Source organism: Alexandromys fortis, unplaced genomic scaffold, assembly GCF_014885135.2.
Source record: "Alexandromys fortis isolate MF-2015 unplaced genomic scaffold, M_Fortis_MF-2015_v1.1 scaffold_45, whole genome shotgun sequence".
Lineage (NCBI taxonomy): Eukaryota > Metazoa > Chordata > Mammalia > Rodentia > Cricetidae > Alexandromys > Alexandromys fortis.
In genome coordinates, this window is record NW_026067926.1 from 3,393,647 (window position 1) to 3,421,333 (window position 27,687).

The 27,687-nt window shown below is 42.6% G+C and overlaps 1 protein-coding gene across 3 annotated transcripts; it reads left to right on the forward strand.

The window, feature by feature from the left end:
- Positions 1–107: 107 nt before the first annotated feature.
- On the forward strand, positions 108–26,772 carry Palb2 (partner and localizer of BRCA2). Of its 3 annotated transcripts, XM_050143329.1 has the most exons (13): positions 112–300; positions 2,914–2,973; positions 3,431–3,524; positions 4,789–6,222; positions 7,623–8,290; positions 8,834–8,905; positions 12,321–12,482; positions 14,531–14,616; positions 16,722–16,883; positions 20,316–20,432; positions 23,555–23,642; positions 24,557–24,705; positions 26,345–26,772. In XM_050143329.1, exons 1-13 carry the CDS (start codon positions 253–255, stop codon positions 26,553–26,555), a joined length of 3,351 nt encoding a protein of 1,116 aa, XP_049999286.1. In that variant the 5' UTR covers positions 112–252; the 3' UTR covers positions 26,556–26,772. The 3 variants fall into 3 exon arrangements, with proteins under 3 accessions (XP_049999288.1, XP_049999286.1, XP_049999287.1); XM_050143331.1 differs by lacking the exons at positions 24,557–24,705; positions 26,345–26,772 and adding an exon at positions 23,782–24,550 and having other exon boundaries at positions 108–300; positions 23,555–23,658; XM_050143330.1 differs by lacking the exons at positions 112–300; positions 2,914–2,973; positions 3,431–3,524; positions 4,789–6,222 and having other exon boundaries at positions 8,031–8,153.
- Positions 26,773–27,687: the final 915 nt, after the last annotated feature.

A 27,687-nucleotide genomic window follows, 5' to 3' on the forward strand; every position in this document is an offset into this window, starting at 1 on the left:
TTTCCACTAGGCGGCCCGGCGCCATCGCGCAGCGCTCTCCAGCTACGCCTGCGCAGAGCGAGCGGCGGTTTTAATTGGCCAGCGTGGGGAGCGCGCGGGATCCAGGTGGGCCCGCTAGTCACGCGCAGGGAGCAGGCAAGGTCCTCGTTCCTCCCCGGGATTCCTCCTGGGTCCAGGAAGGCCCGGCGGGGTCCGCTTGACCACAGGCCTCAGGCTGCTGACGGCTGCTCCCTGCGCTTTGCTCCCATCCGGATGGAAGAGTTTTCCGGGAAGTCTCTCAGCTGTGCGGAGAAGGAAAAGGTGCCCGGGTTGCGGGAAGGGTGACCCAGGGTTCTAACCCCGCGTCCCAGGACATCAAGCCCTGGCTCCTGAATCCGAGGGAGGCAATGTCCTCCGGCCTGCCCTCCACGAGAAGTCGTTGAGACTAGTGCACGCACTGCTCACGTGGCGAAGCTTCAAATGCAAATTAGCGGCTCATAACTTGCATAAGTATTAGGTGTAAAACTTTAAATAGAGGTAAACCTAAAGACCCCCTTGACGCCCTCCGCCTTTCCCACTCGTGCCCCCTGACGTAAGTCTTCCAACAGTCTTGTACGTACAGACATTTTCGACCCTGCAATGTGATTGGGTCTTGACCTCCAAAAGTAGTAGGTACTATTGGAGAGGGAGGTGTTCACAGTGTGTGCTCTGGCTGGTTCTGCACGTTCTGTTTCTCTCTGTGTTTAAGACCCATGTTGGACCAGGACGATGGGAAGGAGAAATATAAGTATTAACATATAACAAGTTATGTGTGTATGCATATTAGTGTAATATAGTAGTCTGGTTTCGCAGTGCTCTCATTTCATTAGGACTCAATATGTTACTCTTCTACAAGACTTAAAAGATTGTAGATTCTTGTGCTTGCCACGCAAAATAGAATTCAATTTGTCCTTCTATCCTGCCTTAACCTACCAGTGATAAAGATTGTTTACAAGTAAACAAGATAAGTTCGTATCGATAAGATTGAGGACAGCAACAGAGACTGAGGGCACAGACAGTGGTTCTCAACTTTCCTTATGCTGTGACCCTTTAATGTAGTTCCCCATACTGTGGTGACCACCAACCACGAAATTGTTTTTGTTGCCACTTCATAACTGTAACTTTGCTACTGTCATGGATCGTAATATAAATATCTGTGTTTTCCGGTGGCCTTAGGCGACCCCTATCAAGGGGTCATTCCACCACCCAGGGGTCTTCATGCATAGGTTGAGAACAGCTGCTCCAGGCCCTTCCTATGGGTGTTGAACGGAGCAGTTATAAATGGCAGCATCCTGGAGAAATGCTTATTCTGTGTTCATTTTTACATATCTGTAAAGTGAGGGTGGTTATATACAGTCTGTTTGTTAGGGTCATTGTGAGTGTAATCGAGGTAATGGACTTTAAGTCACGAAAGTCATGTTACGAAAGTATCAGCAGTTCTTATTATCATCGTGTGACTGAAAATGGATGGGGACTGGAGTGACTTTAGTGCTGGAGTCCACACACTGCTCTGGAAACTGAGCTGAGCAGGGGGAAGTGATTGATGCAGAAAAGTTAGCATTGTTGCAACCTTTGTTGGCTGCTCTTTTGTTTGCGAGGTTGTTGTTGTTAAAAGGGGGTCTCCTATCCCAAGCTAGTCTTGCACTTCCTAGGTGGCTAAGGACGACCTAGACTCCTGATCTTCCTCTCTACCTCCCAAGTGCAGGGGTTACAGGTGTTCGCCACACACCTGGGGCTATGCAGTGCTGAGGATCAGAGCCAGGACTTTGCCGTGCTGGATGAGCACTCCACCAAGGGAGATGCATCTCCAGCCCCACCTTGTCTGAAAGATGGATACCAGTTTAAGGTTCCTGAAGGGCAGAAAGATGAGGATGGGTGGCTTTGCCGCTGGGAGAATGGTTTCAACCACAGAAGCCAAGACAAAGAATCTAAACTTTGAGAGATTAATAACTTGGCATAGTCTAATTAAATTTATTTATAAAAGCTTTGTGGAATACCTGCTGTGTGCCTCGCTGGGAACTCAGCAGTGACAGCTCCTGCCTCCTTCGCTGGCTTTCTTCTGTATTATTTTCAAGCACATGAACCCTGACCACCGTGAAGCTTTCCTGCTCGTGGTGCCTAAAATAATTGCAATTCCCCCATTCCCCAAGATTAGTTCCTTCCTTCAGACCTAGGTGCAAGTGGTCACCCTCAGAAATGCCTCCAAGACTACATTCCCTGAAGTAGTACCTTCAGGAAGCTAGTTACTCATATTGCCCAGGTTGATCTAGGTATCTGTTACCAGGTGAAGTCTTACCTGTTGTCTTCCTTATGGTCTGCATCCCTCACTACAAGTAAATCGTCTTAATCACCTTGTGCCTCAAGCACCAGAGATAGATAACTGGCTTTGTGTGTATCACTGGGGGAGGGATAAGTGTTAACAATCCTAAGTTCCTGAGGCATTAATAGATAGAAAGCATTTATTGGTTGGTTGATTGACTGTGGTAACAATCCCTCCCTGTTTCTCAAAGTGACTGAAAGACAGAAGGAAATGGATACCATCATATGTGGTGTAGTAAATTTTGAAATGAGCACAGAGAAATGGGAAAGTGTCTAAACAGTTTGAGCAATAACCTAGAAGTCTACTCCAGGGAAATAACCCTGCAGATTGAGTGGGAACGGAAAGGGATGAGTTGCTCCAGGTGGCAGGAAACCTCAGAGCTTGATACTCTGTAGGAACTGAGAAAGGAAAAGATCTGTTTGGGGAAACTGCCCTTCCCTGTGCTGAGTCTAACAGGAGGGATGCTGCTAAGCGCTGCACACTGAGCACCACCCTTGTCAGTCCTGCTAGGTACTACTTCCCTTCCCTTTGGTTCCACCTCACCACTGCTCAGAATTGTTCGTGTTTTCTTCCAGTTGAAGGAAAAGTTAGCATTTTTGAAAAAGGAATACAGCAAGACACTTGCTCGTCTTAAGGTGAGTGAGTCATATTCTGCAAATTAAGGTGTTATACAAAGTATGTAAAAGATGTTGTGGTTTGGTTTTTGGTTTTGAAACAGGGCCTCATTACGTAGTCCATTGTGGACTTAAGCTCTTAAACCTGGGGCCAGCAAGATGGTTCAGAGGTCATTTTTGCTGCCAAGGTCGACAAAGTGAGCTCAGTGCCTGCGACCAACGTGGTGTTAGGAAAGTTGTCTTTTGACTTCCAATGAAGTGCTAAGGCACACATACACAGGCATATTCGAGTGTATATTGCACATGCATATGCAATAAATAAAGATATAATAAAATAAATAAACCCACAATCCTGCTGTGGCCTTCTGGGTACTAAGATTTCAGGTGTGTACCACCACACATAATGGGAAGAAAGGTTCTGACAGTAATAAAGCTTTAAAGAGAATTGATTTTGTTGGGCTGCTTTTGTTTTCTCTAGCGTGCCAAAAGAGCTGAGAAGGTTAAGAACTCTAAGAAAGCAATAGAAGATTGTGTGCCCCATCAGGAAGCGTCCCCACAGCTAAGCCGCTCTGGTAAATTAGCCTGTTCACTTACACTCGCTTTGTATGCATTCCCCAATTGGCTGATGTTATTTTTCACAGCCCATGGATAATAAACAGTAGACTTCTTAAATAATACAAAATTGATATATTATACAATTCAAGCAATACCCTTTGTCTTAAGTTGGATTGTCTATTTAGTTGCTCTTTTTCTCAAATTTTAGGAACTACAGTCAATGAATTAGTATTGGAAAAATAACTTTTAAACTTTTTTTTTTTTTTTTCCCGTGACAGGGTTTCTCTGTGGTTTTGGAGCCTGTCTTGGAACTAGCTCTTGTAGACCAGGCTGGTCTCAAACTCACAGAGATCCGCCTGCCTCTGCCTCTCAAGTGCTGGGATTAAAGGCGTGCGCCACCACCGCCTGGCTACTTTTAGTTATTGATTTTATGCTTTTTAACTTTGGTTGTTTTTTTTTTTTTTTTTTTTTTTTGGTGTTTTTTTTGAGACAGGGTTTCTCTGTGGCTTTGGAGCCTGTCCTGGCACTAGCTCTGTAGACCAGGCTGGTCTCGAACTCACAGAGATCCGCCTGCCTCTGCCTCCCAAGTGCTGGGATTAAAGGCGTGCGCCACCATCGCCCGGCAACTTTGTTGTTTTTAATTTATTTTTAGTTATGATTTTTTTTAAGATTTATTTATTATGTATACAGTATTGCAGGCCAGAAGAGGGCACCAGATCTCATTACAGATGGTTGTGAGCCACCATGTGGTTGCTGGGAACTAAACTCAGGACCTTTGGAAGAACAGGCAGTGCTCTTAACCACTGAGCCATCTTGAGCCATCTCTCCAGCCCCTAGTTATGATTTTTTTTAATTTATTTATTTATTATGTGTACAATATTCCTTCCATGTGTGCCCGCGCCAGATCTCATTATAGATGGCTGTGAGCCACCATGTGGTTGCTGGGAACTAAACTCAGGACCTCTGGAAGAGCAGCCAGTGCTCTTAACCACTGAGCCATCTCTCCAGCCCCCTAGTTATGATTTTTTTATGTGGCATCTTGCCACATAACCCTAGATGGCCTGGTACTTATGTTTCCCAAACTGGTTTTGTACTCATGGCAATCCTTCTGCTTCAGCCTCACTAGTGTGAGGCTACCATGCCCAGTGCCACTCTTTGTAAAAATAATGCTACATGAATGGCTATGTGCATGTTTCTGTGTGAGTCTGTTTTTGATTCTCTTGCAGCTCTACCTGGGACTAGACTTAATTGAGTTTCATATATACATACTTTCTCCCTCAGAATCTATAAATGAAGGCTCTCCTTGTGACACATTACAAATCAACCATCTTGATAAGGAAACTGGAGAAAACATCTCTGTAATACTTGATGTTGAACCTCAGTCCTTTAACCATAAAAATGGCCAAGAAGATGTATTATGTACACAAAGAGCAGGTGACATCCAAGAACAATTTTTGCATGGCATCAGCAGTCCCGATGGTAAGAAAGAGCGGAGTGCACTGCCAGGGAGAACACAGGAGCAGTGGAAGAAAACATCTGTTTCACAGGAGAAAGAACATTTCCTTGGCATTAATTCTCTCATACTCCCTGACAAACAACAAAAGACACAGGAAGCCAGCAGCAGCAAAAGTCCTAGGTCCCCGGTGCCTGAAGAGAATCGCCTTTTAAGTCTGAAGTCTAAAACTAAAACTCCTTACCCTCCTGCCCTTGATACAGAAATTGATGGAGAGGGTGTATTAATTCCACCATCTGGCAAATTGGAAAGGGATATTGATACACCTGTAAGAGGAAATAATGTCTCCATGGAGACTACAGTCCCTTCGTGCCCTGTGTCAGACAACAGTCATAGTCAACAGCTTGAACCTACATCTCCTAATGGTTACTGCAAAATTGCTACTCAGGGTCCTGCTTCACCCATAAATGTGGAGGCACAAGGCAGAAAAATGACTGTCTTTACCGGTAACCCAGTAGTAAAGAAAGCTGTGAGTGCCTGTGATCAGCTGCCAGGAAGTCCTAATTCAGAGGCAAGTAATTCATGTTCTATAAATGATCTCACTCACAGTAACTTGCCAGCAAATACCACCCAAAACTTTAAATCTTTAAAATCTCCTGGTAACACTGTTGATGGTAGAAATGAGGATCTTGAGGAAGATGAAATTCTAGGTTCATCTAAGAACCTCAGCCCAGCGGCAGTCTCTCCTCCCTCCACAGAAAGTCAAATGCATTCTTACACAGTGCTTGAAGGCCTTCTGTTTCCTGCAGAATACTATGTTAGAACTACCCGTCGTATGTCAGACTGTCAGAGAAAAGTAGCTCTGGAAGCTGTAATTCAAAGTCACTTGGGTGTCAAGAAGAAAGGGCTTAAAAACAAAAATAAAGCAACTAAGAATGTAGTCCTCTCTGGTGAAGAAACTGACCACAGTGAAAGTAGTATGTTGGACGCATGCACAGGACGATCCAGCTCAGGAAGTCCCTCTCAGGAACCTATCTTGTCAGCTGAGGTCAGCTCTCCCACAGAACCTGCTGAAGCTGACAGCCAATCTAGGAAAGCTACTACACCTGGCAGGGCACACAGAGGAAAACGAAAATCAGTCCGAGTCTCCACACTGGGTCGTTGTCAGCTGCTTTTCCCTCCTTGCCACATACTGGGTCTTAACATGTCCAAGGGCAGAGTCACCAAGCATAAGTGGCAGAGTGGAAAAGTAACTATTCATGGTAAGAAGAAAGTTGAATATAAATCGGGTTGTGTTTGGTGGTGGTTGATGTGACAGCTAATCATCACTGTGTACCTGGTACTTGAAAATGTTGTGCACTTACTGAATCATCACTGCGTTATACAAGATAGACCTTTTCCTCTCCACTTTCAATTGAGGAAAGTAAGAGAGGGTACATTGACTTTAGATGGTAGAATTGAGACTGAAACCTGACAGTGTGGCACCAGAGTTCAGTGATAGGTTTGAAACACACAGCAAATGAAATACATTGGGTGCTCACTCAGACTAATACCTATTTAAGTACAGCACAGTCTTTTCATGGGTAGAATCTAATATAGGTATTTTGAAGTAAAATGAAATATGTATTAGATAAAACTACAGAAAAACTCCATCTGTGTAGCCCTTGACTATCCTGGCATTTGTTTTGTTGTGTGGACCGGACTACCCTGGGACTCATAAAAATTTCTTTGCTCTGCCTCTTGATTACTGATACTAAACGGTATACCTTTCTCTGCTTCTGTTGAGACCAAATGCTTGTGTCATCACACCAGCCTAGTGCTGCCTTCTTGCAGGGTCAGAGAAGAGACATGTTTTGTTTTAAGTTGTTTATTTATGTGCATACATGTGTAGATTTGTTCATATGACTGTATTGCTTGAAGGGACCTGAAGAAGGTGTCAGATCCCCTGGAGCTGGAGTTACAGGCAGTCATGAGCTGTTTATTCCATGTGCGTTCTGGGAACCAAACTCTGGCCTTTTGTAAGAGCAGTACACATTCTTTTTTTTCTCTTGCTCCTTAGGTTTATTTTATTTTCAACTGTGGATATATGTATATGTCTGTGCATGTGAATGCAACTGCTGACAAAACCCAGAGGTGTTACAGCTGGAGTTACAGGTGGTTGTGAGTCCTTTAAAAGAACAATAAACATTCTTAATCTCTAAGCTATTGCTCCAGCCCCAAAGTACACGTTCTAAACCGTTCTCTCCAGTCCCAGAGACGTGGTTTTACTAAAGATGATGAGATAATGAACAGTATCAGTCTTTGAGAATTAAAAGCTTTCTAGAGCTGGGTATGGTAGCGCACACTTTTAATTCCAGCATTTGGGGGTCAGAGGCAGGTGGATTTCTGAGTTTGAGGCCACCCTGGTCTACAGAGTGAGTTGTGGCTGAATAGCTTGCTGGCCAACCAGGCTAGCTGAACTTACCAGCTCCAGGCTCAGTGTCCTAAAAAGAGATAGAGACCTCTGGTCTCTGCATGCATGTGAACATACACATGTGATAATATACAGATCTACACTAGAATAATAATAACACTTAGTACTTTGGAGTAATGATATGCTTTCATTGCACCATGAGAACAAAATCTGAATTTTAAGGCAACTTGTCTTTTCTCAATATCACAGACTTCGAGTTACCTGATGAAGACTTTGGACCTCTTAAGCTCCAAAAATTGAAGTCCTACTCAGAAAAACCAATTGAGTCTCCTGACTCCAAAGCCTTTAGGAAGCGACTTTCTAGGGAAGGAAATTGTGCCACTCTGGAAGCACTGCAAATAGATTCAGAAGTGGAGGACTTGGAAGAGAAACTCACCGCTCCATCAGAAGCACACCTTCCAGGGCCAGCCCTGAAACGGCAGCCTACGAGCAAGGGCCTTTCTTCCTCTGCAGTGCTTTTCACTCCTACAGATACAGCTGCACCTAACCATAGTGGCAGATCTACTGCCTACCTGTGTTCACCTGCTTTCCCCATCCTTGGCACGACTCCAGCTTTTGCCTCCCAAGCCACCAGTGAGAATGTAACCGTTGAAGTTGGACAGACTTGCTCTACATCCCGACCTTCTCACTTGGGAGACACAAACAGTCTTGCTAATAGCAATAAACAATGCAACAGTTCAGTCAGCTCACCAAAACTAGACACCAACCTGTATGTGTCAGGTAGGCAAGGACAACCTACCTGTGACAGTGAATCTGGCCCCCAAGCAACACCTTTGCCCAATGAGTCATTCACTTCCAGAGAAAATCAGCTCTGTGGAAATGCATGCCTCGAGTTACATGAACGTTCCATTGAACAGGTACAATCGTTTGCTTTATGAAATTTTCTCTGAAAGGATGAGATGTCTTAGTGAATGTAGACAGCATGACTTTCTCACCATCGGCCTCGGTATTGATAAAGAGTTTTTGCTATGTTTGTTTGAAATGACTTCATTGTAAACCTTATGCTCATTCTGGGAAAAATAAGTGATTAAATTATGTATTTCTTTAATAATCTTTATTTTTATTTTATGATCATTGGTGTTCTGCCTGCTTGTATGTCTGTATGAGGATGTTGGATCCTCTGGAACTAGAGTCACAGACAGTTGTGAGCTGGCATGTGGTTGCTGGGAATTGAACCCAGGTCCTCACTGCAGCCAGTATTCCTAACTGAGCCATCTCTCCAGCAACCAGAATTACATATTTTAAGAATACAAGGAGGGTCCTATTGTCTTTGTCATCAGTGAGGTAGCACATTTGCCTTGGTGTTGTTAGTAGAGGGGACAGCTGAGGAAGCTGTGCTGCCGAGTGGTGAGAAAGGCAAGCATCACGGAAGTAAACTCACGTGTAATTTGTCTTCACAGACTGACGTTGCAGGCCTCCCTGCTCAGGACACCTGGAACCCTAGCAGCCTACAGTTAGTCTCAAAGTTCAAGGTCAGAAGAATATCCTGTTCTGTGTTTGGGAAGTTTGGGAAGAACTGAGCTGTGTTAATGTCTTGTTTGTTATTAAATGTATTGAGAAACAGATGCAGAAAAGCAGATTTTAATTCTTTATCACAGTATTTAGTTGTAATTATGTTTTGAGTTATCTTTCTGAAATTTATGCACCAGCTTATTCCCAAAAACAACCTAACTTTTTTTTTTTTTGAGATACAGTCTTCCTATGGGCTGGCCTTAGAGATTTACTTGCCTCTGCCTCCCAAGTACCGTGCTAGGATTAAAGGCATATTCCACCACACTTGCCTTAATTTGTAAAAATGAACTTGTTTATTTAAATGAGCTGAGTAACTTATTTAAATCAGATGTTTTAACAGAGGAGGAGGAGGGTGGAAGAGAGGGAGTCATCCATGGCTCTCCTGCTGTAATTAATATTCTTCAAGAATCACTTAACGATTTATAAGAAAATGGTAAGGTGGCACACAACACAGTAACAGTGGGCCTTGAGTTTGAGGCCTGTGTGGCTTCCTGTCAGTTTCAAGGTCAGATTGGGTTTTAGAGTAAACTCCCAAGAAAAGGATAATCCCCCGGGGCAGTGGTGGTGCACGCCTGGTGCTCGCCGTTAATCCCAGTCCTTGGGGTGGAGGCAAAAGGGTCTCTGTGTTCAAGGCCATCCTGGCAAGTGTTTAATTACCACTTCCAAAAATGTCTTCCAATGTTGCTGAGTGTTCTTGGAGGTGGAGGTGAGGGTGTGGAGTGTTTCACAGTTGGAAATCACTGGTATAGAGGAAAAACTTCAAACTCACAGAAGTGCTGTTGCCAATTACTGGCAGACTAGCCTCTGGGCTCCAGGTTCCTTTTCTGTAGCAGGTACGTAGGAGTAGCACCTATGCTCTATGTCAAAGCTGTTCTCAGGTCAATTTTATATACATGTGTATGTTTGTATCTATTCATTCTCTCTCATACATTACATCCCAACTTCAGTTGCCCTTCCCTCCACTCCTCCCAACCCCCTTCAATGTCCCAGATGCCATCCTCCTCTCTTTCCCTTCAGAAAGAGCAGGCCTCCCAGGGGTATCACCTGAGCACAGCTTAACAAGTTACCATAAGGCTAGGCACAGCCGGGCGGTGATGGCGCACGCCTTTAATCCCAGCACTTGGGAGGCAGAGGCAGGCGGATCTCTGTGAGTTCGAGACCAGCCTGGTCTACAAAAGCTAGTTCCAAGACAGGCTCCAAAACCACAGAGAAACCCTGTCTCGAAAAACCCAAAAAAAAAAAAAAGACTAGGCACAAACCCTCATATCAAGGCAACTGAGTAGGAGGAAAAGGATCCCAAGAGCACACAGAAGGGTCAGAGATGCCCCCAACACACAATTAGGAGTCCCACAAGTACACCAAACTACACACCATAATATATATGCAGATGACCTAGCACAGACCCATATAAGGTCTGTGATTATCACTTCAGTATTGTGAACCCCTGAGTCCTACTTAGTTGGTTCCGTGGGCCATGTTCGCCTGGCATCCTCAACTCGGGTCAATTTAAATGCCTTAAATTCTGATGGAATTTTATCATTTTGTTCATATTTTCAAATTTATTTGTTAAAGATTACAGTTCTTTTTGGTTTTTGGAGACAAGATTTCTCTGTGTAACCCTGGCAGTCCTGGAACTCAAACTCAGATCCTCGTGCCTCTGCCTCTTAAGTTCTAGGATTAAAGATGTGTGTCACCATGTTTATCTCATTCTCCCTCCCCCCCCCCCCCCCCTTGGTTTTCCGATTCAGGGTTTCTCTGTGTAGCTTTGGAGCCTGTCCTGGAACTTGCTCTGTAAAGCAGGGGCTGATCTCAAACTCGGAGATTTCACTTGCCTTTGCCTTCCGAGTGCTAGGATTAAAGGCATGCACTACCATCGTCCAGCCATTCTCCTATTTTTTAAATTTAATTTATTTGAGTCAGGGACTGAAGTATACAAGACGGACCCGATTTAGCTGAGGATGGCCTTAAACTTCTTATCCTTCTACTTTTCCAAGTTGTGGGTGTGCTAGGATTACAATATATTTCTTCATGGCCAGTTTGTTGGATGCTGGGAATTGAACCCAGGGCTTTGTATGCAATAGATAAGTACTTTGCCAAATAAGGCATATCCTCTGTCCTTATTCCCCTAGTTCTGAAAGTAATTTCCTTTTGCATCAGACGTTAAAATTTTGTCTTTTTTGTTCATGTTTGTTTTCAAAAGCATATAGCTCTTGATTATACTGATTTTTGTTTTGCTTTAGAGGTGGAGTAGTGTGTAGCTCAAGCTGGCCTTAAACTCAGGTCCTCGTGCCTCTTTTTTCTGGTACTGGAATTACAGCCATGCACCATCACACCTGGTTCATTCATTGTTTTTACTTTGTTCTCTTTGTTTTATTTGTTTTTTTTTATTAACTTCTTAGATTGTATGTAATCTTTTATTTTTTCTGAAAAAGACCATTTGTACCATGATTGTGGATTTTGACACATAGTACTCTCCTTGTCCTAATCAAAAATGGCATAGTGGGGGGCTGGAGAGATGGCTCAGCGGTTAAGAGCATTGCCTGCTCTTCCAAGGGTCCTGAGTTCAATTCCCAGCAACCACATGGTGGCTCACAACCATCTGTAATGAGGTCTGGTGCCCTCTCCTGGCCTGCAGGAACACACACAGACAGAACATTGTATACATAATAAATAAGTAAATATTTAAAAAAATGGCATAGTGAAGTGGGGCATAGTGATACATGCCTGTAATCCCAGCACTTGGGAGGCCAGCCTGATCTACCTTTCAAGTTCTAGTTCAGCCAAGGCTGTTCAGTGAGACCCTGTCTTTTAACAAAAGTTTATGGTGTATGGTTTAACTCCTGAGTTGTTCATCAGGACGTTTAACTTACAAACAGGTAAGTTTCTTGTGGGCTCTCCTTTTTTTGTGGCTAAATCGGAATATATTCTATTATAGAATTGAACATAGTCAATTTAGTTCTGGAGTTAAGACATTTTTTACATTTATCATGGTGTAAATCTGGTAGATGTTTTTTTTTTAAAATAATTATTTATTTATTTATTATATATACAATATTCTGTCTGTATGCCTGAAGGCCAGAAGAGGGCGACAGACCTCTTTACAGATGGTTGTGAGCCACCATGTGGTTACTGGGAATTGAACTCAGGACCTTTGGAAGACCAGGCAATACTCTTAACCACTGAGCCATCTCTCCAGCCCGGTTTTGGGTTTTTTGTTTGTTTTGTGACATAAAATTTATAAAGCTCTTTCTTAGAACCTGCATAAAACTTTCATCTGACTTAGCTGGTGCTTCTTCTCATCTTTGTAACTCATCCTTTTCGTACTTACTCTTTCCACTAAGCAGAACTTTAACATAACTTATCCTTCTGGGACAGAATCCTTCCAGTTCCTGTTCGGTGGATGTGAGTGCCGTGTGGTGGGACAGAGCTGGTGCTAAGGAGCCGTGTATCGTAACTGCCTGTGAAGATGTAGTTTCTCTTTGGAAACCTTTGGATGCTTTGCAGTGGGAAAAAGTTCATACCTGGCACTTCACAGAGGTATGTCCAGTCTTTAGACTGAAAGGGGGATTTACGGTGTGGATGGACAACTTAGTCTGTAACTACTTATTGCAGATTTGTGTTCGAGCATTTATTTTGAAAGTTTACACTGAGCGCCACATGCTCACCATCTCATGCCAGTATAGCTTTAGTGATATTTTATTTGTTTTAATAAATAAAGCTTGCCTGAAGATCAGAGTGCAGAGCTAAACCACGAGATTGAATCTGTCTAAAAGAGAAACAGCTCACACAAAGGTGATCCCAGCACCTGGGATCCCACACTTTTAATCCTAGCACTAGGGAGGTGGCGACGGGAAGGGATATGAGTGAGTAGGGAGGCGAAGATAAGGTGGAAGGAGACAGGAGCTCAGTGCAGTCTGAGGTTTGGTGGAGACAGATGCAGTATGAGGACAGGATCGCCTTTGTCTGAGCATTGGTAGAGGTAAAAGAACTCTATAGTATCTGGCTACTCTGCTTCTCTGATCTTCAACGTTAACCCCTGTATCTGATTCTGGGTTTTTATTATTAAGACAACTAGAATTCATGTTACAGTTAGCATCATACATTGTTTCGTCATGCACGCATGCAAGTGGAGTTCTACAGTGGGTCTTCTGGGAAGCTTGCTTTTGTGTCTATTCTACAGTCTAAACTGCTGATAGCTGTGTTTCTTCCTCTTCAGAACACTATTCTGTTTTCTATATATTGTCTTTATTCATCTTCATACACCTCTTAACGTAGTTACAGTTAGAAATATTACTATTACAGTCATTGCTACTATTATTATTATTGTGTGTGCGCATGCGTACGTATGTATGTGTATGCACATCTATGCGTGCGTGGGTGTGTGCATGCCACAGCATGTGTTTTGAAGTCAGAAGACAGCTTTCAGGAATCATTCTCTCCTTTTAATGCCAGCACCCGGGATTGAACTCAGGTCACCAGGCTTGTACAGCAAGTATTTTTACCTGTTGAACCATCTTCCCAGCCCCTGTATAAGATTTTTAAATCCATATGAACATTTACTTCTTCCTATCTATTCTTTTCTTTGGGAGAGGAAAGTACGGAGACAGGGTCTCATATAGTCCAGATTGGCCTGGCGCTCCCCATGTAGTAAAGCTTACCTTGAACTCCTGCCTCTATCTGTCATGTACTGGGGTTATAGGCACATACCATATGCTTGTCCTATCTGTATATTCTTTATATGTACTCGTGCTCTTTTCTTGTTCTTTCTATGCCCACAGCTTTGAACACTGGGCTTTGCACAGAGGTGACAATGAACATCTGTCTCCACAGTGACTAAAAATCTTTTTACTCTGAGGATTATACCCAGGGCCTTATTCGTGCTAATAGGCTCGTGATCTGCCATTGAACTTCACGTCCAGCCTCTAACATGAATGAGTGTTCCTCCCTCTCTCCCTCCCTTCCTTCCTGTATATTTATGTGTGCAGGTAATGCACCTATGTATTGAGTTTCTTCCTTCCTGTATATTTATGTGTGCAGGTAATGCACCTATGTATTCAGTTTCAAGTACACGTATGTGCAGACCAGAGGACGGCATCATGTGTGTGTCACGCGGGTCACTTCTCATTAACTGTCCATCTTGCTTTTTGAAATGAGGTCTCTTGTTGTCTTAGAACTCACTAATTAGAATAGTCACATTGAGTTCAGGTCAGTCAGGGCTACATAGTGAGACATTGTTTCAAAACACACACACATACAAATGCTAAATGGGAGTAGTAAGTGACAAGAAGATTTTTCTGAACCTTCACATTTGTTTGAATGTTGGAAATTAAATCTGATAGCACGAGAATTAAAGAGAATATGGTTAGCTGGCGAAGGATCACAAGTTCAGGCCAACCTCAACAGCTAAATAAGACCCTATCTCAAAATACAAAGTAAAAAGGCCAGAGCTACAGCTTGATTAAAAAGTGTTTGCCTAGCATAAGCAAGACCCTATGCTCAGTTGCAATAACATAAAATAATGTGATAAATTTTTGTAAACTATTCATGAAACTATAAATGACTGAGTATAATTTTGCTTTATGTAGGTTCCAGTATTACAAATAGTTCCAGTGCCTGATGTTTACAATCTTATATGTGTAGCTTTGGGAAATTTGGAAATCAGAGAAATCAGGTATGCAGTTTCTCAAGACTCCACACTTGATCTCTTGCTCTCACACTCTGCCATCTTTATCTTTGTTCTTTTCAGGTTATTTTGAGTCATTCTGACCTTTCGTAAGTCTTAAAAGCAGGATGTCTTAAAAGACTCTTGAGTTTCCAAAGCTGGAGAGATAGCTCAGTGTTGAGGGCCACTTGCTCCTCCTGCAGAGGATCCAGGTTGGGTTCCCAATACCTGTGCTCGGTAGCTCACAGCTACCCTTCAACTCCAATTCCAGGGGCTCTGACACACTCTTCTGGCCTCTCTAGGCACCTATACACACATGGTGCATGTACACATATATGTTCAGGCACATAACCATAAAATAAGTAATTTGTTTTGTTTTGTTTTTAGAGACAGGGTTTCTCTGTGTAACCCTGGCCATCCTGGAACTTGCTTTGTAGACCAGGCTGGCCTTGAACTCACAGAGATCTGTCTGCCTCTGCCCCCCCAAGTGCTGGGATTAGAGGCATGTATGTGACACCATGCCCAGCTAAATCTTTTTTTTTTTTTCTGTAATCTTAGCATTTGCAAAATTGAAGCTGGAGGATTAAGATTTAGAGGTTATCATTATCCTTAGCTACAGAGGAAGTTCAAGGCCCACATAAGACAAACAAACAAATGGGTTGGAGAGATGGCTCAGTGGGTACCAGTGCTTACTACTCTGAGAAGGCTGGGGTTTGGTTCCCAGGCCCCACATGGACGTTCACAGCTACTTATGATCCTCTTCTGGCCTCTGGGCGCCTGTATGTGCATTGTGTACATACACTTATATACACATAAAAATGCAAATAAAAGCCAGGCGGTGGTGGCATGTGCCTTTAATCCCAGCACTTGGGAGGCAGAGGCAGGCGGATCTCTGTAGGTTCAAGACCAGCCTGGTCTACAAGAGCTAGTTCCAGGACAGGCTCCAAAGCTACAGAGAAACCCTGTCTCGAAAAAACAAACAAAACAAAAAAAAAAGCAAATAAAAAAAAGAATCTCAGGGCTGGAAAGATGGCTTAGCAGTGAACAGTTCACACTACTATTACAAGAGGACCCATGTTCAGTTTTTAGCACCTTGTGGGGCAGCTTAACAACCACTTATAACTCCATCTTGAGAGAATCTGACTCCCTCTTATGGCTTCTGTGGGCAGTGCACTGGTGCACATACCACACACAGGCACACAAATACATGTAACTGAAAATGAAAGTCACTTTATTTTAAGAGATGCAGGTGGTGGAAGAGAGGTGGCTCAGTGGTTAAGAGCTCTGACTGTTCTTGCAGAGGACCTGGGTTCAGTTCTCAGCACCCACATGGCAGCTCACAACTGTCTGTAGTTCCAGTTCCAGGGGATCCAACACTGTCACGCAGACACGCTGGCAGGCAAAACACTAACACATATAAAATAAAAATAAATGAGAAAGAAAGGTAGATCCAGGCACGGTGACACACAACACTCCTAACTCTTTTAAAGCTGAGGGAGGATTATGAGTTTTAAGGCAGCCTGGAGTACATGAATCACTGTTTCAAAAAATTTAAAAGGGGACTCTGAATTTATTTCTAAAAGAAGATCTGTGGATTTTTTGTGTGTTTTGTATTTTGGTTTTTTGTTTGTTTTAATCTAGCTGAGTATGGTAACACAAGCTTTTAATCTTAATACTTAGGAGGCAGAGGCAAGCAAATCTCTTGAGTTTAAGGCTACCTTGATCTACATAGCAAGTTCAGAACCTGTCAGGGCTGCATAGTGAAACTTTGTCTTAAAAAATTCTTAGCAGTTCAGAATATAGCACCCACATAATAAGCCAGATGCTCTTCAGACGCCTGTAGTTCCAGCTCTGAGAGACTCTAAGCCCTCTTCTTGTCTTTAGGCACCAGGATTTATATCCACATGTATGTGCACACCCCCCACACATTAAAATCCTTAAACTATGGGTGGACTGACATCTTTGGCTGAGACACAAGTAGGATAAAATCCTTAAGAGATAAAACCACGTGTAGACTGGTGTCTTTGAAGTTGGTATTTAGAATTAGTGCTCATTTCCTTATAGCTCACTGCTTATTCCTGGCTTCTCCCCATTTGTCTTTGCTTTTTGTTTAGGGCATTGCTGTGTTCCTCTGGGGATGAAAGTGAAAAGCAAGTATTACTGAAATCTGGAAATATAAAAGCTGTGCTTGGCCTAACAAAGAGAAGACTGGTTAGTAGCATTGGAACCTTTTGCAGTCAACAAGTACAAATCATGACATTTGCCGAAGATGGAGGGTAAGAAAAGCATTGGTTGGTCTTCACTATTCTGTAAAGAGGCATTTTTCCGGGGGCTGGAGAGATGGCTCAGCAGTTAAGAGCACTGCCTGCTCTTCCAAAGGTCCTGAGTTCAATTCCCAGCAACCACATGGTGGCTCACAACCATCTGTAAAGAGGTCTGGCGCCCTCTTCTGGCCTTCAGGCATACAGACAGAATATTGTATACATAATAAATAAATAAATATTTAAAAAAAAAAAAAAAGAGGCATTTTTCCCCCAGGCTTCAGGGAAAATAGATGGCTAGGATCCTGATTTTTCTATGATATAGGTCTGATAGTGCCTTGATAGTGTTTCTGTAGCCGTGAAGAGACCAAAACCACGCAACTCTTAAAGGAAAACATTTAATTGGGGTGGCTTATAGTTGCAGAGGTTCTATCCGTTATCATCATGACGGAGCGTGGAGACATGCAGGTAGACATGGTGGTAGAGTAGTAGCTGAGGCAACAAGAAGTCAACTAAGACAGTGGGCAGTATTCTGAGCATAGGAACCTCAAGGCCCTCTCCCACATTGACACACTTCCTCAAGTAAGGTTATACCCATTCCAACAAAGCCACGCCTCTTAATAGTGCCACTGCCTATGAACGTATAGGAGTCAGCTATACATTCAAGCTACCACATTCCACTTGCTAGCTCCCAAAAACTTGTAACAGTATCATCATACAAAATGCATTTAGTTCAACTTCCAAAAATCCCCAGTCTTATCACAGTTTCAACAGTGTTTTAAAGTTCAAAGTCTTTTCAGAGATTCATGCAATCTGTTAATTGTAATACCCTGTAAAAATCAAAATCAAAAAGCAGATCCCATTCTTCAAACATATACACATAGGATATATATTACCATTCCAAAATGTAGGAAAGGGAGCATAGCGAGGAAATACTGGACCAAAGTAAGACCAAAAGTCAGCTGGGGAAATCTCAAACTCTGCATTTCCATGTATGATGTCAAAGTGCTCTTCACATCTCCAATTCCTTTTGTCTTCGCTGACTACAACACACTTTCTTTTGGGCTGGTTCCACTCCCTGTAAGCAACTTTCCTTGGCAGGTATCCCATGGCTCTGGCATCTCTATCATCTTGCGGACTCCAAGGCAGTCCAGCCTTCTCCTTCACAGCTTCACACACTGGCCTCTTTAAGCCTTCATTCAGGGCACCCCTGGCACATGCCTGATCTCAGTGACATTCCTTAGTTGCAGAGGAATATTCCATATCCCTTTTTTGTCCCTTCTACCTGTACTCTAAAGCCAGAATCACGTGGCCAAATCTGCCAAGTTCTGCTTGCTGTGGCTGGAACATGGCATTCTCGTGCAATTGCATCTTCACCAGCTTTCTGTCCTTCACTGCCTAAGCTTTACTGTCCTGAAACGTGCTATGTAGATCAGACTGGCCTCAGACTCAGAGATCTGACAGCCTCTGCCTTCCCAGTGCTGTAATTAAAGGTGTGCCCTACCATACCTGGCTCTAAGCTTTTCTTTAGTTCCTTCTACAGTTTGAAATGTTAGCTGGGTGGGATCTTGCCCTGAGATCATCACTCCTTTATTCCATTTCTTAATCTGTTTGTCTCCTTGAACATAGGATTTAGTTCCATTCTATTGTTTGGTGTTCTCTTCTCCTTAAATTTTACATTTTGTAATTCATTGTAAATCTTCATTAGAGTTACCACTAATAACCACACAACAGTGTATACTAGGCTGTTTTGAGATTTCCTCTGCTAAGGGAATTCATCCAAAATTCTTTACTTTAGCCTCAGGTAAGCTCTTGAAACAAGGACAAAAAGCAGTCACTGTCTTCAAAATATCACAAGAATGATCTCTAGGCAACATACTACAATTCTTTTCTTCTGTAACCTATTGAGCAAGCCACCCCTGCCCCCAGTTTATCAAATCTCATTCAACACCAACATCTTCTAGTACGGCCTGCTAAGAAGCGTTTAAAGCTTTCAACTTTTCTAATCTACAGTCCCAAGGTCCATATTTATTCCATCAAAAACATGGTCGGGCCTATCACAGTAGTATCTCAGTCCCTGGTCTTAGGGTTTTTATTGTTATGAAGAGACACCATGACTACGGCAAGTCTTAAAAGGAATACATTTAATTAGGTGGCTCACTTACAGTTTCAGAAGTTCAGTCCATTATCATCATGACAGGGAGCATGGCGGCATGCAGGCAAACTTGGTGCTGGAGTAGTAGCTGAGAGTCCTTCACCTTGCAGGCAGTAGTAATTTGACTAAGACACTAGGTGGTATCCTGAGCAAAGGAAACCTCAAAGCCTGCCCCCATAGTGACATACTTCCTCCAGTAAGGCCATACCCATTCCGACAAAGCCATACCTCCCAATAGGGCCACTGCTATGAGCTTGTGGGGGCTAATTACATTCAAATTACCACATGTAGCAAGCATGGTTTCAATGCCACATTTTAACCAACAAGCAGGCTTAAAGAGGCAGAAGCCTGTGGAGTGGAGAAGCTCAGCAAATGTAGTTTGCTCTCTCTTTGGCTTTCTTTGAAATGTGTGTTTGTCCCTTAAGTATTAGAAGAAGTGCCTTGTACCACATACTCTTTCATGTTCATTGCCCACTGACCATGCGTAGCAAGCTCTAAGCCACTCATGCTCTAGACCTGCATGCTTGTTGTATAGCACATGGGAACCTGAACAAAGAAACGTTCTCTCTTTGGAGCATATCCTATCATAGCGTGCACTTTTTTCCTACTTTGTTTACTTTAGTCCTGGGGATTGAACCCTGGACAAATATTAAGAATATCCTGCTGTACTTACTATTTTGTTATTCCTAATAACTGAAGGCAAGCATATTATTTGTCATAGTTACCCCTGAACTGACATGGTAATCTAGGCAAGAGACAAGCGATTCCTTAAATTAATAAAGTGAACCACCTGTGGTGGTATATACCTCTAATTCCAGCATTGGGAGAATTGATGTGAGTTTAGGTCTGCTGTCCAGTTATCTGGACATATGACTGGCTTAAATCAAACAGTCCCCAGGAAAGTGTTGGTGGCCAAGGAAAGAAGACAAGTTTGTGAGAAATGAGCCTACAGAGTCTCTAAACCTACTGAATGATGAATGAGTGCCTCAAGAGGAGGCCACAATAATGTCAGTTTTCAGAGTAGGTCACCTGCGTAATTGGTACTACATTCACTAAGGTAGGAATGGAAAAGAACAGATTTAAACGGAATGTCTGTGAGCTAAATAATGTGTCCAGAAAGTCATGAGGTAAGAAAATGTGTTCATCATAGAAAATGTAGAACACATGTCTTCTGGTTACAACCTTTTTCTGCTGTTTGTTTAATGTTTATTGTACATAGTCCAGTAATGTATAGGACCACTTAGAAACTGTTTTGGCTCAAAAAGTGATTTTGAGTACTGTTTTAAATACAGTAGCAAAGATGAACAGCTTTTGATGCCCCCTGATGAGACTATACTGACTTTTGCTGAAGTCCAAGGGATACAGGATGCTCTGCTTGGCACCACTACTGTGAACAACATTGTGATCTGGTAAGCTTTCACTTTAGGTACTCATCTATATATGCTAATATGCTTCTGTTTGTATAAAGTGGTGAAGGTTAGATGTGCTGGGCCTGGGCAGGGTATGGTGCTACGTAGCTGTAATCCAAGAAAACAGGAGATTGAGGGGAAAATGCTAATTTGATCACAACTGGATACATGGAAAGAGCCTGCCCCAGAGAAAGAGACTGCAAACATGAGTGCAGTTTTCTCTTTTCTACTCTCAGAAGAAAATAAACCCAGATATGTGAAAAAGAAATCTTTTTTTATTTTTATTGAGCTCTACATTTTTCTCTGCGCCCCTCCCTGGCTCTCCCCTCCCTCAAGGTTCCCATGTTCCCAATTTACTCAGGAGATCTTGTCTTTTTCTACTTTCTACTTCCCATGTAGATTAGATCTATGTAAGTCTCTCTTAGTGTTCTCATTGTTGTCTAAGTTCTCTGGGATTTTGTTCTTTGCCTTATGTTAAAAAAAAAAAAAAACCACACCTATGAGGGGGCTGGAGAGATGGCTCAGAGGTTAAGAGCATTGCCTGCTCTTCCAAAGGTCCTGAGTTCAATTCCCAGCAACCACATGGTGGCACACAACCATCTGTAATGAGGTCTGGTGCCCTCTTCTGGCCTGCAGACATACACACAGACAGAATATTGTATACATAATAAATAAATGAATATTGTAAAAAAAAAAAAAACCTATGAGTGAGTGCATGTGGTAATTGTCTTTCTGTGTCTGGGTTACCTCACTCAAATAATGTTTTCTAGATCCATCTATTTTCCTGCAAAATTCAAGCTGTCGTTATTTATTTCCTCTGTGTAGTACTCCATTGTGTAAATGTACCACATTTTCCTTATCCATTTTTCGGTCAAGGGGCATTTAGGTTGTTTCCAGGTTCTGGCTATGACAAACAAAGATTCTATGAACATAGTTGAGCACATGTCCTTGTGGCACGGTTGAGCATCCTTTGGATATATACCCCAAAGTGGTATTACTAGGTCTTGAGGAAAGTTGTTTCCTAATCTGCGAAATCACCACACTGACATCCAAAGGGGTTGTACCAGCTTGCATTCCCACCAGCAATGCAGAAGTGTTCCCTTTTCCCCACAACCTCTCCAGCATAAGTTGTCATCAGTGATTTTGATCTTGGCCATTCTTATAGGTGTAAGATGGAATCTCAGAGTTGTTTTGATTTGCATTTCTCTGATGACTAAGGATGTTGAACATTTCCTTAAGTGTCTTTCAGCCATTTTAGATTCCTCTGTTGAGAGTTCTCTGTTTAGGTCTGTACTTTATATTTTTTTATTGGGTTATGTGATCTTTTGGTGTCCAGTTTCTTGAGTTCTTTGTATATTTTGAAGATCAGACCTCTGTCTGATGTGGGGTTAGTAAAGATCTTTTCCCATTCTGTAGGCTGTCGTTTTGTCTTGTTGACCATGTTTTTTGCTTTACAGAAGCTTTTCAGTTTCAGGAGGTTCCATTTATTGATTATTTCTCTCAGTGTCTGTGCTGCTGGGGTTATATTTAGGAAGTGCTTCCCTGTGCCAATGCGTTCAAGTGTACACCCCACTTTCTCTTCTATAAGGTTCAGTGTGGCTGGCTTTATGTCGAGGTCTTTAATCCATTTGGACTTGTGTTTTGTGCATGGTGATAGATATAGGTCTATTTTCATTTTTCTACATGTTGATATCCAGTTATGCCAGCACCACTTGTTAAATATACTTTTCTTTTTTCCATTTGATATTTTTTACTTCTTTATCAAAGATCAGGTGTTTGAAGATGTGTGGATTGATCTCTGGGTCTTCTATTCGGTTCCATTGGTCCTCCTATCTGTTCTTATGCCAAAACCAGGCTGTTTTCAGTACTGTAGCTCTGTAGTAGTTTGAAGTCAGGGATTGTGATGCCTCCAGAAGTTATTTTGTTGTATAGGATTATTTTGGGTATCCTGAGTTTTTTGCTTTTCCATATGAAGTTGAGGACTATTTGAAGAATTTTGCTGCGATTTTGAAGGGCATTGTATTGAATCTGTGCTCATGTCATATTTTGGACTAGCGCTGCTATGAATAAGTAAAATACAGACGTAGCTATAAATTTTTTAAAGTGTAATTTGGTAATGTGGTCATTCTCAGTGGGAAATATTAGCATAACAAGAGTGAACACAAACTGGAGACATAACTCTTAAAGATCACTTCCAGTCAGGAAGCTCACAGCTGCCTATAACTCCTCTTCCAACGGATCCAGTGCTCTCTTCTGGCCTCTGTTGGCACTGCATGCAAGTGTCATAAATACAGACAAGCAGGCATACACAGTGTGTATATGAAGATTGGTGGTGGGGGCAAAACAATTTTTATTTCTTTATTTAGTTTTTTGAGACAGGATTTCTCTGTGTAGCATTGGCATTCCTGGAACTTGCTTTGTAGATCAAGCTGGCCTCAAACTCAAAAAGATCTGCTTGCCTTTGCCTCCCAAGTGCTGGAATTAAAAGTGTGCACCACCACCATCTGGCCAAGGGGCAGGTGGGGGGAGAAAAGTCAAAATGGTGTTACTTGTAGCCGGCTTAATTCCAAATACAGGGAGATGGTGGAATAGGTTGAGTAGATTGTAGAGAGATTCTCCACGGTGGTGTAGCAGAGTTCACCCAAGTATCAAGTTCAATCTTTGGCAAAGTTAACCTGTCGTTACACTTTTAATAAGGGTGTATAAAGTGCTGGTGGTGAATGTCCTTTAACCCCAGCCCTCAGGAGGTAGATGCAGGTGTGAATTTGAGGCCAGCTTGACCTACATAGAAAATTCTAGACTAGGCAGGGCCACTTAGTTAGACCTTATCTCAGAAATCAAAAAGTTGTATATAAAGTGTAGCTAAACAAAAATACGATGCTCTGTCCCTTATTGATTTCTTTTTGCCACCTCCCAAAATAGTTTGTAACAAATGAGGAACCAGGCATGGTGGTGCAGGCCTGCCATACCTGCATTGAGAGACTGAGGCCCAAAGAGTTCAAGTTTGAGGGCAGCCTAAGCTGCATTAGTGGTGCCGTACTTCAAACAGTGGAGAAAAGTATACAATGTAAAAATCATTTCACTGAAAGAATGTGATCATCTCATTTATTTTGATGTCTAAGGAACTTAAAAACTGGCCAACTCCTGAAAAAGGTGCATGTTGATGACTCTTACCAAGCTTCGGTCTGTCACAGAGCCTATTCTGAGATGGTGAGTGGTGATCCGGGTCTTGGTGTTTGTTTGTACTCTGTTGGTCCACTAGTGAGAGCAGTGATGGTAGCAGTCGTCAGATTGGATGACAGTATGCTTTGCTTTGCTTTGTTTGGAGACAGGGTCTCCTGTAGCCTAGGCTGGCCTGAAACTCCCTATGTATTGAATAAAATGACCTTGAGCTATGATCCCCCTGCTTCTACCTCTCCAGTGCTGGGATTACTAGCACATGATGGACACTATTGACTGAGCTACATTCCTAACCTGTTTGTTCTTTTTGAAGTTTATGAATAAAAATAGGTTTATGTGATTACTTGTCTCATATTCTAACTGTATGATATAAAGACGCACATTCTAAGCTGTGGATTTTATTCATATTTTTAAAATACCCAACTACTTGAGAAGGGAAAAAATCACAAGATAGCTCTGGTTGATCCGGAATTCAATATGTAGATCAGGCTGTCACAAAATCTTGAACCTGGCTTTTATAATCTTTTAAGAAGGTTGAAATTGTTTCTAGAATTTACCTGTTTTTCATTTAACTAATTGGTTTATTTGATATGTACTAATTACTACTAGTCGGTGTCCTATAAACAAGGGTCTTTAGTGAGTTACTTCCAGAATGCTATGTCTCTATGACCTCCTTCCCTGTGCCAGCCTTTTCCTAAATGGATGGCACGAGGTGTAGCTAAAGTAAGGAAACTGAGTCAGCTGGATTCAGGATGACAGGACTGGCCGAGGATCCAGAGGTCTACTGTGGAGATCCTCTCAGCAGCTGCTGTACGGACAAAAGGAGGCCAGTGGTTATGTCCCTCATATTGAAGAGTCTGGTGATCATTCCTTTTGCTTTGGTTTTGTTACCACCCCCAAACATTCTCTTGGCGGTCTGATTGGTTATTTCTCTCCTACATCAGGGGCTCCTATTTGTTGTTCTGAGTCATCCTTGTGCCAAAGAGAGCCAGGCCTTTGGAAGCCCCGTGTTTCAGCTTCTGGTGATTAACCCTAAGACGGCTCAGAGTGTGGGCATTCTGCTGTGCTGCCTTCCTCAAGGGCAAGCTGGAAGGTAAGTGTGTGACTGCTGTTCAAGGGTTGGGTGTTTTGGAAGACACTGCAGATATAAAACCAGTACTTTTGTGTTACTAGACACATGAGATGCTAAAGGCTGTTGAGTTGCTCAGTGTGTGTGTTCTAACTTGCCTAGTGTGTCTGATGCCCTGGGTTCAGCATCTCTGCCACCGAGCTAGGGAGATGGCTCAGTGGCTACAAATCTTAAATACAATGGTACATGTCTTTAATCCCACTGGGAGTCAGAAACAGGAGGATCTCTGTGAGTTTAAGGTTAGTCTTGGCTATATATATATATAGCAAGTTCCAGGACAGCCGGGACTACAAAAAGAGACCCTGTCTCAGAAAAATAACAAATAATATTAATAAATAAATTTTTTTAAAAAATCATCATTACCGAGGGTAACAGAAATGAAGAGAATGCTTCCTGGAGTTGACTAAATTTTAGTCTCTCTAGTTCCTGATGTCCCATCAGTATGGGATTAAATAGGACTAGACTTAAAGATAATGGTGAGGTACCATGTGGGTGGTGAAAGTCAAACCCAGACCCTCTGGGAAAGCAGCTAATACTTTTCAGCGTTTGAGCCTGAAGGGAGCAGAGTAAAGCACCTTGGCCTAAGTACTGCCAGTCTGACTTCAGATTCCATCTTACCTCTAGGGTGAAATAAAGTTCAGGTTCCCAGACCCTAGGGGAGCTGAGACCTTTCCAGTGGTTGGCCCACCTCCTCCTTAAACAATGGAAACTTGCCCCTTAGTTCTCCAAGACATTATGGCTGTTCCTAACAGAAAGAACAAATGGATCTAATTGGTTGAACATTCTGTGCTGGTTGATAATGACGGGACATATAGGGAAAGCCCTTAATCCCTGAATCCTGATTGGTGAAAAAGGTGATTGTAACTTGGCACAGGTGTATTTATGGTCTCACTCCTGCCCCTGCTTGGGGCTGCCAGGAAAAACAAGGCTCCCAAGTCTGATCAGTAGACGCTTATGTGGTGATTTATTAAAGACTCATAAGTGTTTTCTCTCCTTCCTCTTGGTGCAACAACAGACTAGATGGAACAAGCCATCTCCTCCACTTCCCAAAGTTTGGGATATGGGGGAGGGTCGCTTTGTTATTATTTCTTTAATGTATGTGTACATCCATCCTGGATATATGTCTCTGTACCTGGTATAAACAATGCCCACAGAGGCCAGAAGATTTCAGATCCCCTGGAACTGGAGTTAGGATGGCCGTGAGTGCTGAGAGTCAAGCTATATTCCTTTGGTAGAGCAGCCCAACCAGTTCTCTTAACTGCTGAGCCACCTCTCCAGCCCCTGCACTCCTTCAAAGCTTTTTTTGTTTTGTTGTTTTGTTTTTCAAGACAGGGTTTCTCTGTGTAGTCCTGGCTGTCTTGGAACTCACTCTGTAGACCACCAGGTTGGCCTCAAACTCACAGGGATCTGCATGCTTCTGCCTCCCAGATGCTGGGATTAAAGGCCTGCACCACCACAGCCTGGCTAAGAGATCATTTTTCTTTCTATCATGTGGGTTCCAGACATTAAACATGAATGTTCAGTGAAGTGCCTTTCCTGCACTCTCTCGGAGCCTTTTTAAAGCCTTTGACCTCAGATCAGAATTGTCTCTTCTTTGTCTCAGGCTCCTGGAAGGGGATGTGAAGGATCATGTCGCAGCAGCAGTCCTGACTTCTGGGATGATTGCCGTTTGGGACCTGACCCTGGGTCACTGCACTGCTCTCCTCCCACCTGTCTCTAATCAGAATTGGTCTTTGGTTAAGTGGTCAGTTACAGATTCTCACTTGCTAGCTGGACAAAAAGATGGAAATATATTCATATACCGCTACTTTTAAGTTAAGAGGCAAATAGTTTCTCGGTATTTTGCCTTTGAATAGTTTTTTGAAAAAGAATACAATATCTAAGAGACATTTAACATGATTGCCTGATGGTGGCACTACTGATAATATTTGCTTATGTTTGTTTTGGTGTTATGGTTTTAAGTCCATATTTGCACATTTGCTATTATAGGTGTACATAAACAGTAAATGTTAATAAATATTTATTTTGATACATCCTGCTTGGGTATTCCTTTTTTTTTTCCAGTCTGTTCAGGTCATTTCAATAATAAGAATTACTTAGATGGTTGTGGAAGATAATCAGTAAAGTACTTGCATATACTTGACATCAATTACCAGGGGGCACAATGACATAGTGACAGAATTATAATTCTAGCACTGGGAAGGCAAAAATAGCCAGATTCCTGGGTTCAATTCTCAGCACCCATATAGTAGTTCACAACTGTCTATAGCTCCAGTTCTAGGGTACCTAACACCCTCACACAGACATATATGCAGGCAAATCACAAATGCCCATAAAATAAATCAATTTACAGTACTGAATGAAATTTAACATCACTTTCTGTCCTGGGAAACATAAAGCTTAAGTGCTGTGTGGGTCCTTTAAGAATTAGCTCCAGGGGGCTGGAGAGATGGCTCAGTGGTGAAGAGCATTGCCTGCTCTTCCAAAGGTCCTGAGTTCAATTCCCAGCAACCACATGGTGGCTCACAACCATCTGTAATGAGGTCTGGTGCCCTCTTCTGGCCTTCAGGCATACACGCAGAAAGAATATTGTGTACATAATAAATAAATAAAATATTTAAAAAAAAAAAAAAAGAATTAGCTCCAGCCGGGCGGATGGTGGCGCACGCCTTTAATCCCAGCACTCTGGAGGCAGAGGCAGGCGGATCGCTGTGAGTTCAAGACCAGTCTGGTCTACAGAGCTAGTTCCAGGACAGGCTCCAAAGCCACAGAGAAACCCTGTCTCGAAAAACAAAACAAAACAAACAAAAAAAGTAAGTTCCAGTGCTGCTATGGAGATGCAAATATTGTGCAGTTAGAACAACCTGGAAAGCTCTGTGGAGGCTGACAGGTGATTCCCACAGGATGAATAAGTGAAGCCAAAGTGAAGGATTCTAGGCAGAAAGC

Excerpts from the sequence above, each read along its gene's own strand:
- Palb2 (XM_050143329.1), top strand. The coding sequence starts at position 253 with ATGGAAGAGTTTTCCGGGAAGTCTCTCAGCTGTGCGGAGAAGGAAAAG. Across the intron at positions 3,525-4,788 it reads CCCACAGCTAAGCCGCTCTG|AATCTATAAATGAAGGCTCT; the intron begins GTAAATTAGCCT and ends TTTCTCCCTCAG. Across the intron at positions 16,884-20,315 it reads ACATTTGCCGAAGATGGAGG|TAGCAAAGATGAACAGCTTT; the intron begins GTAAGAAAAGCA and ends TTTTAAATACAG.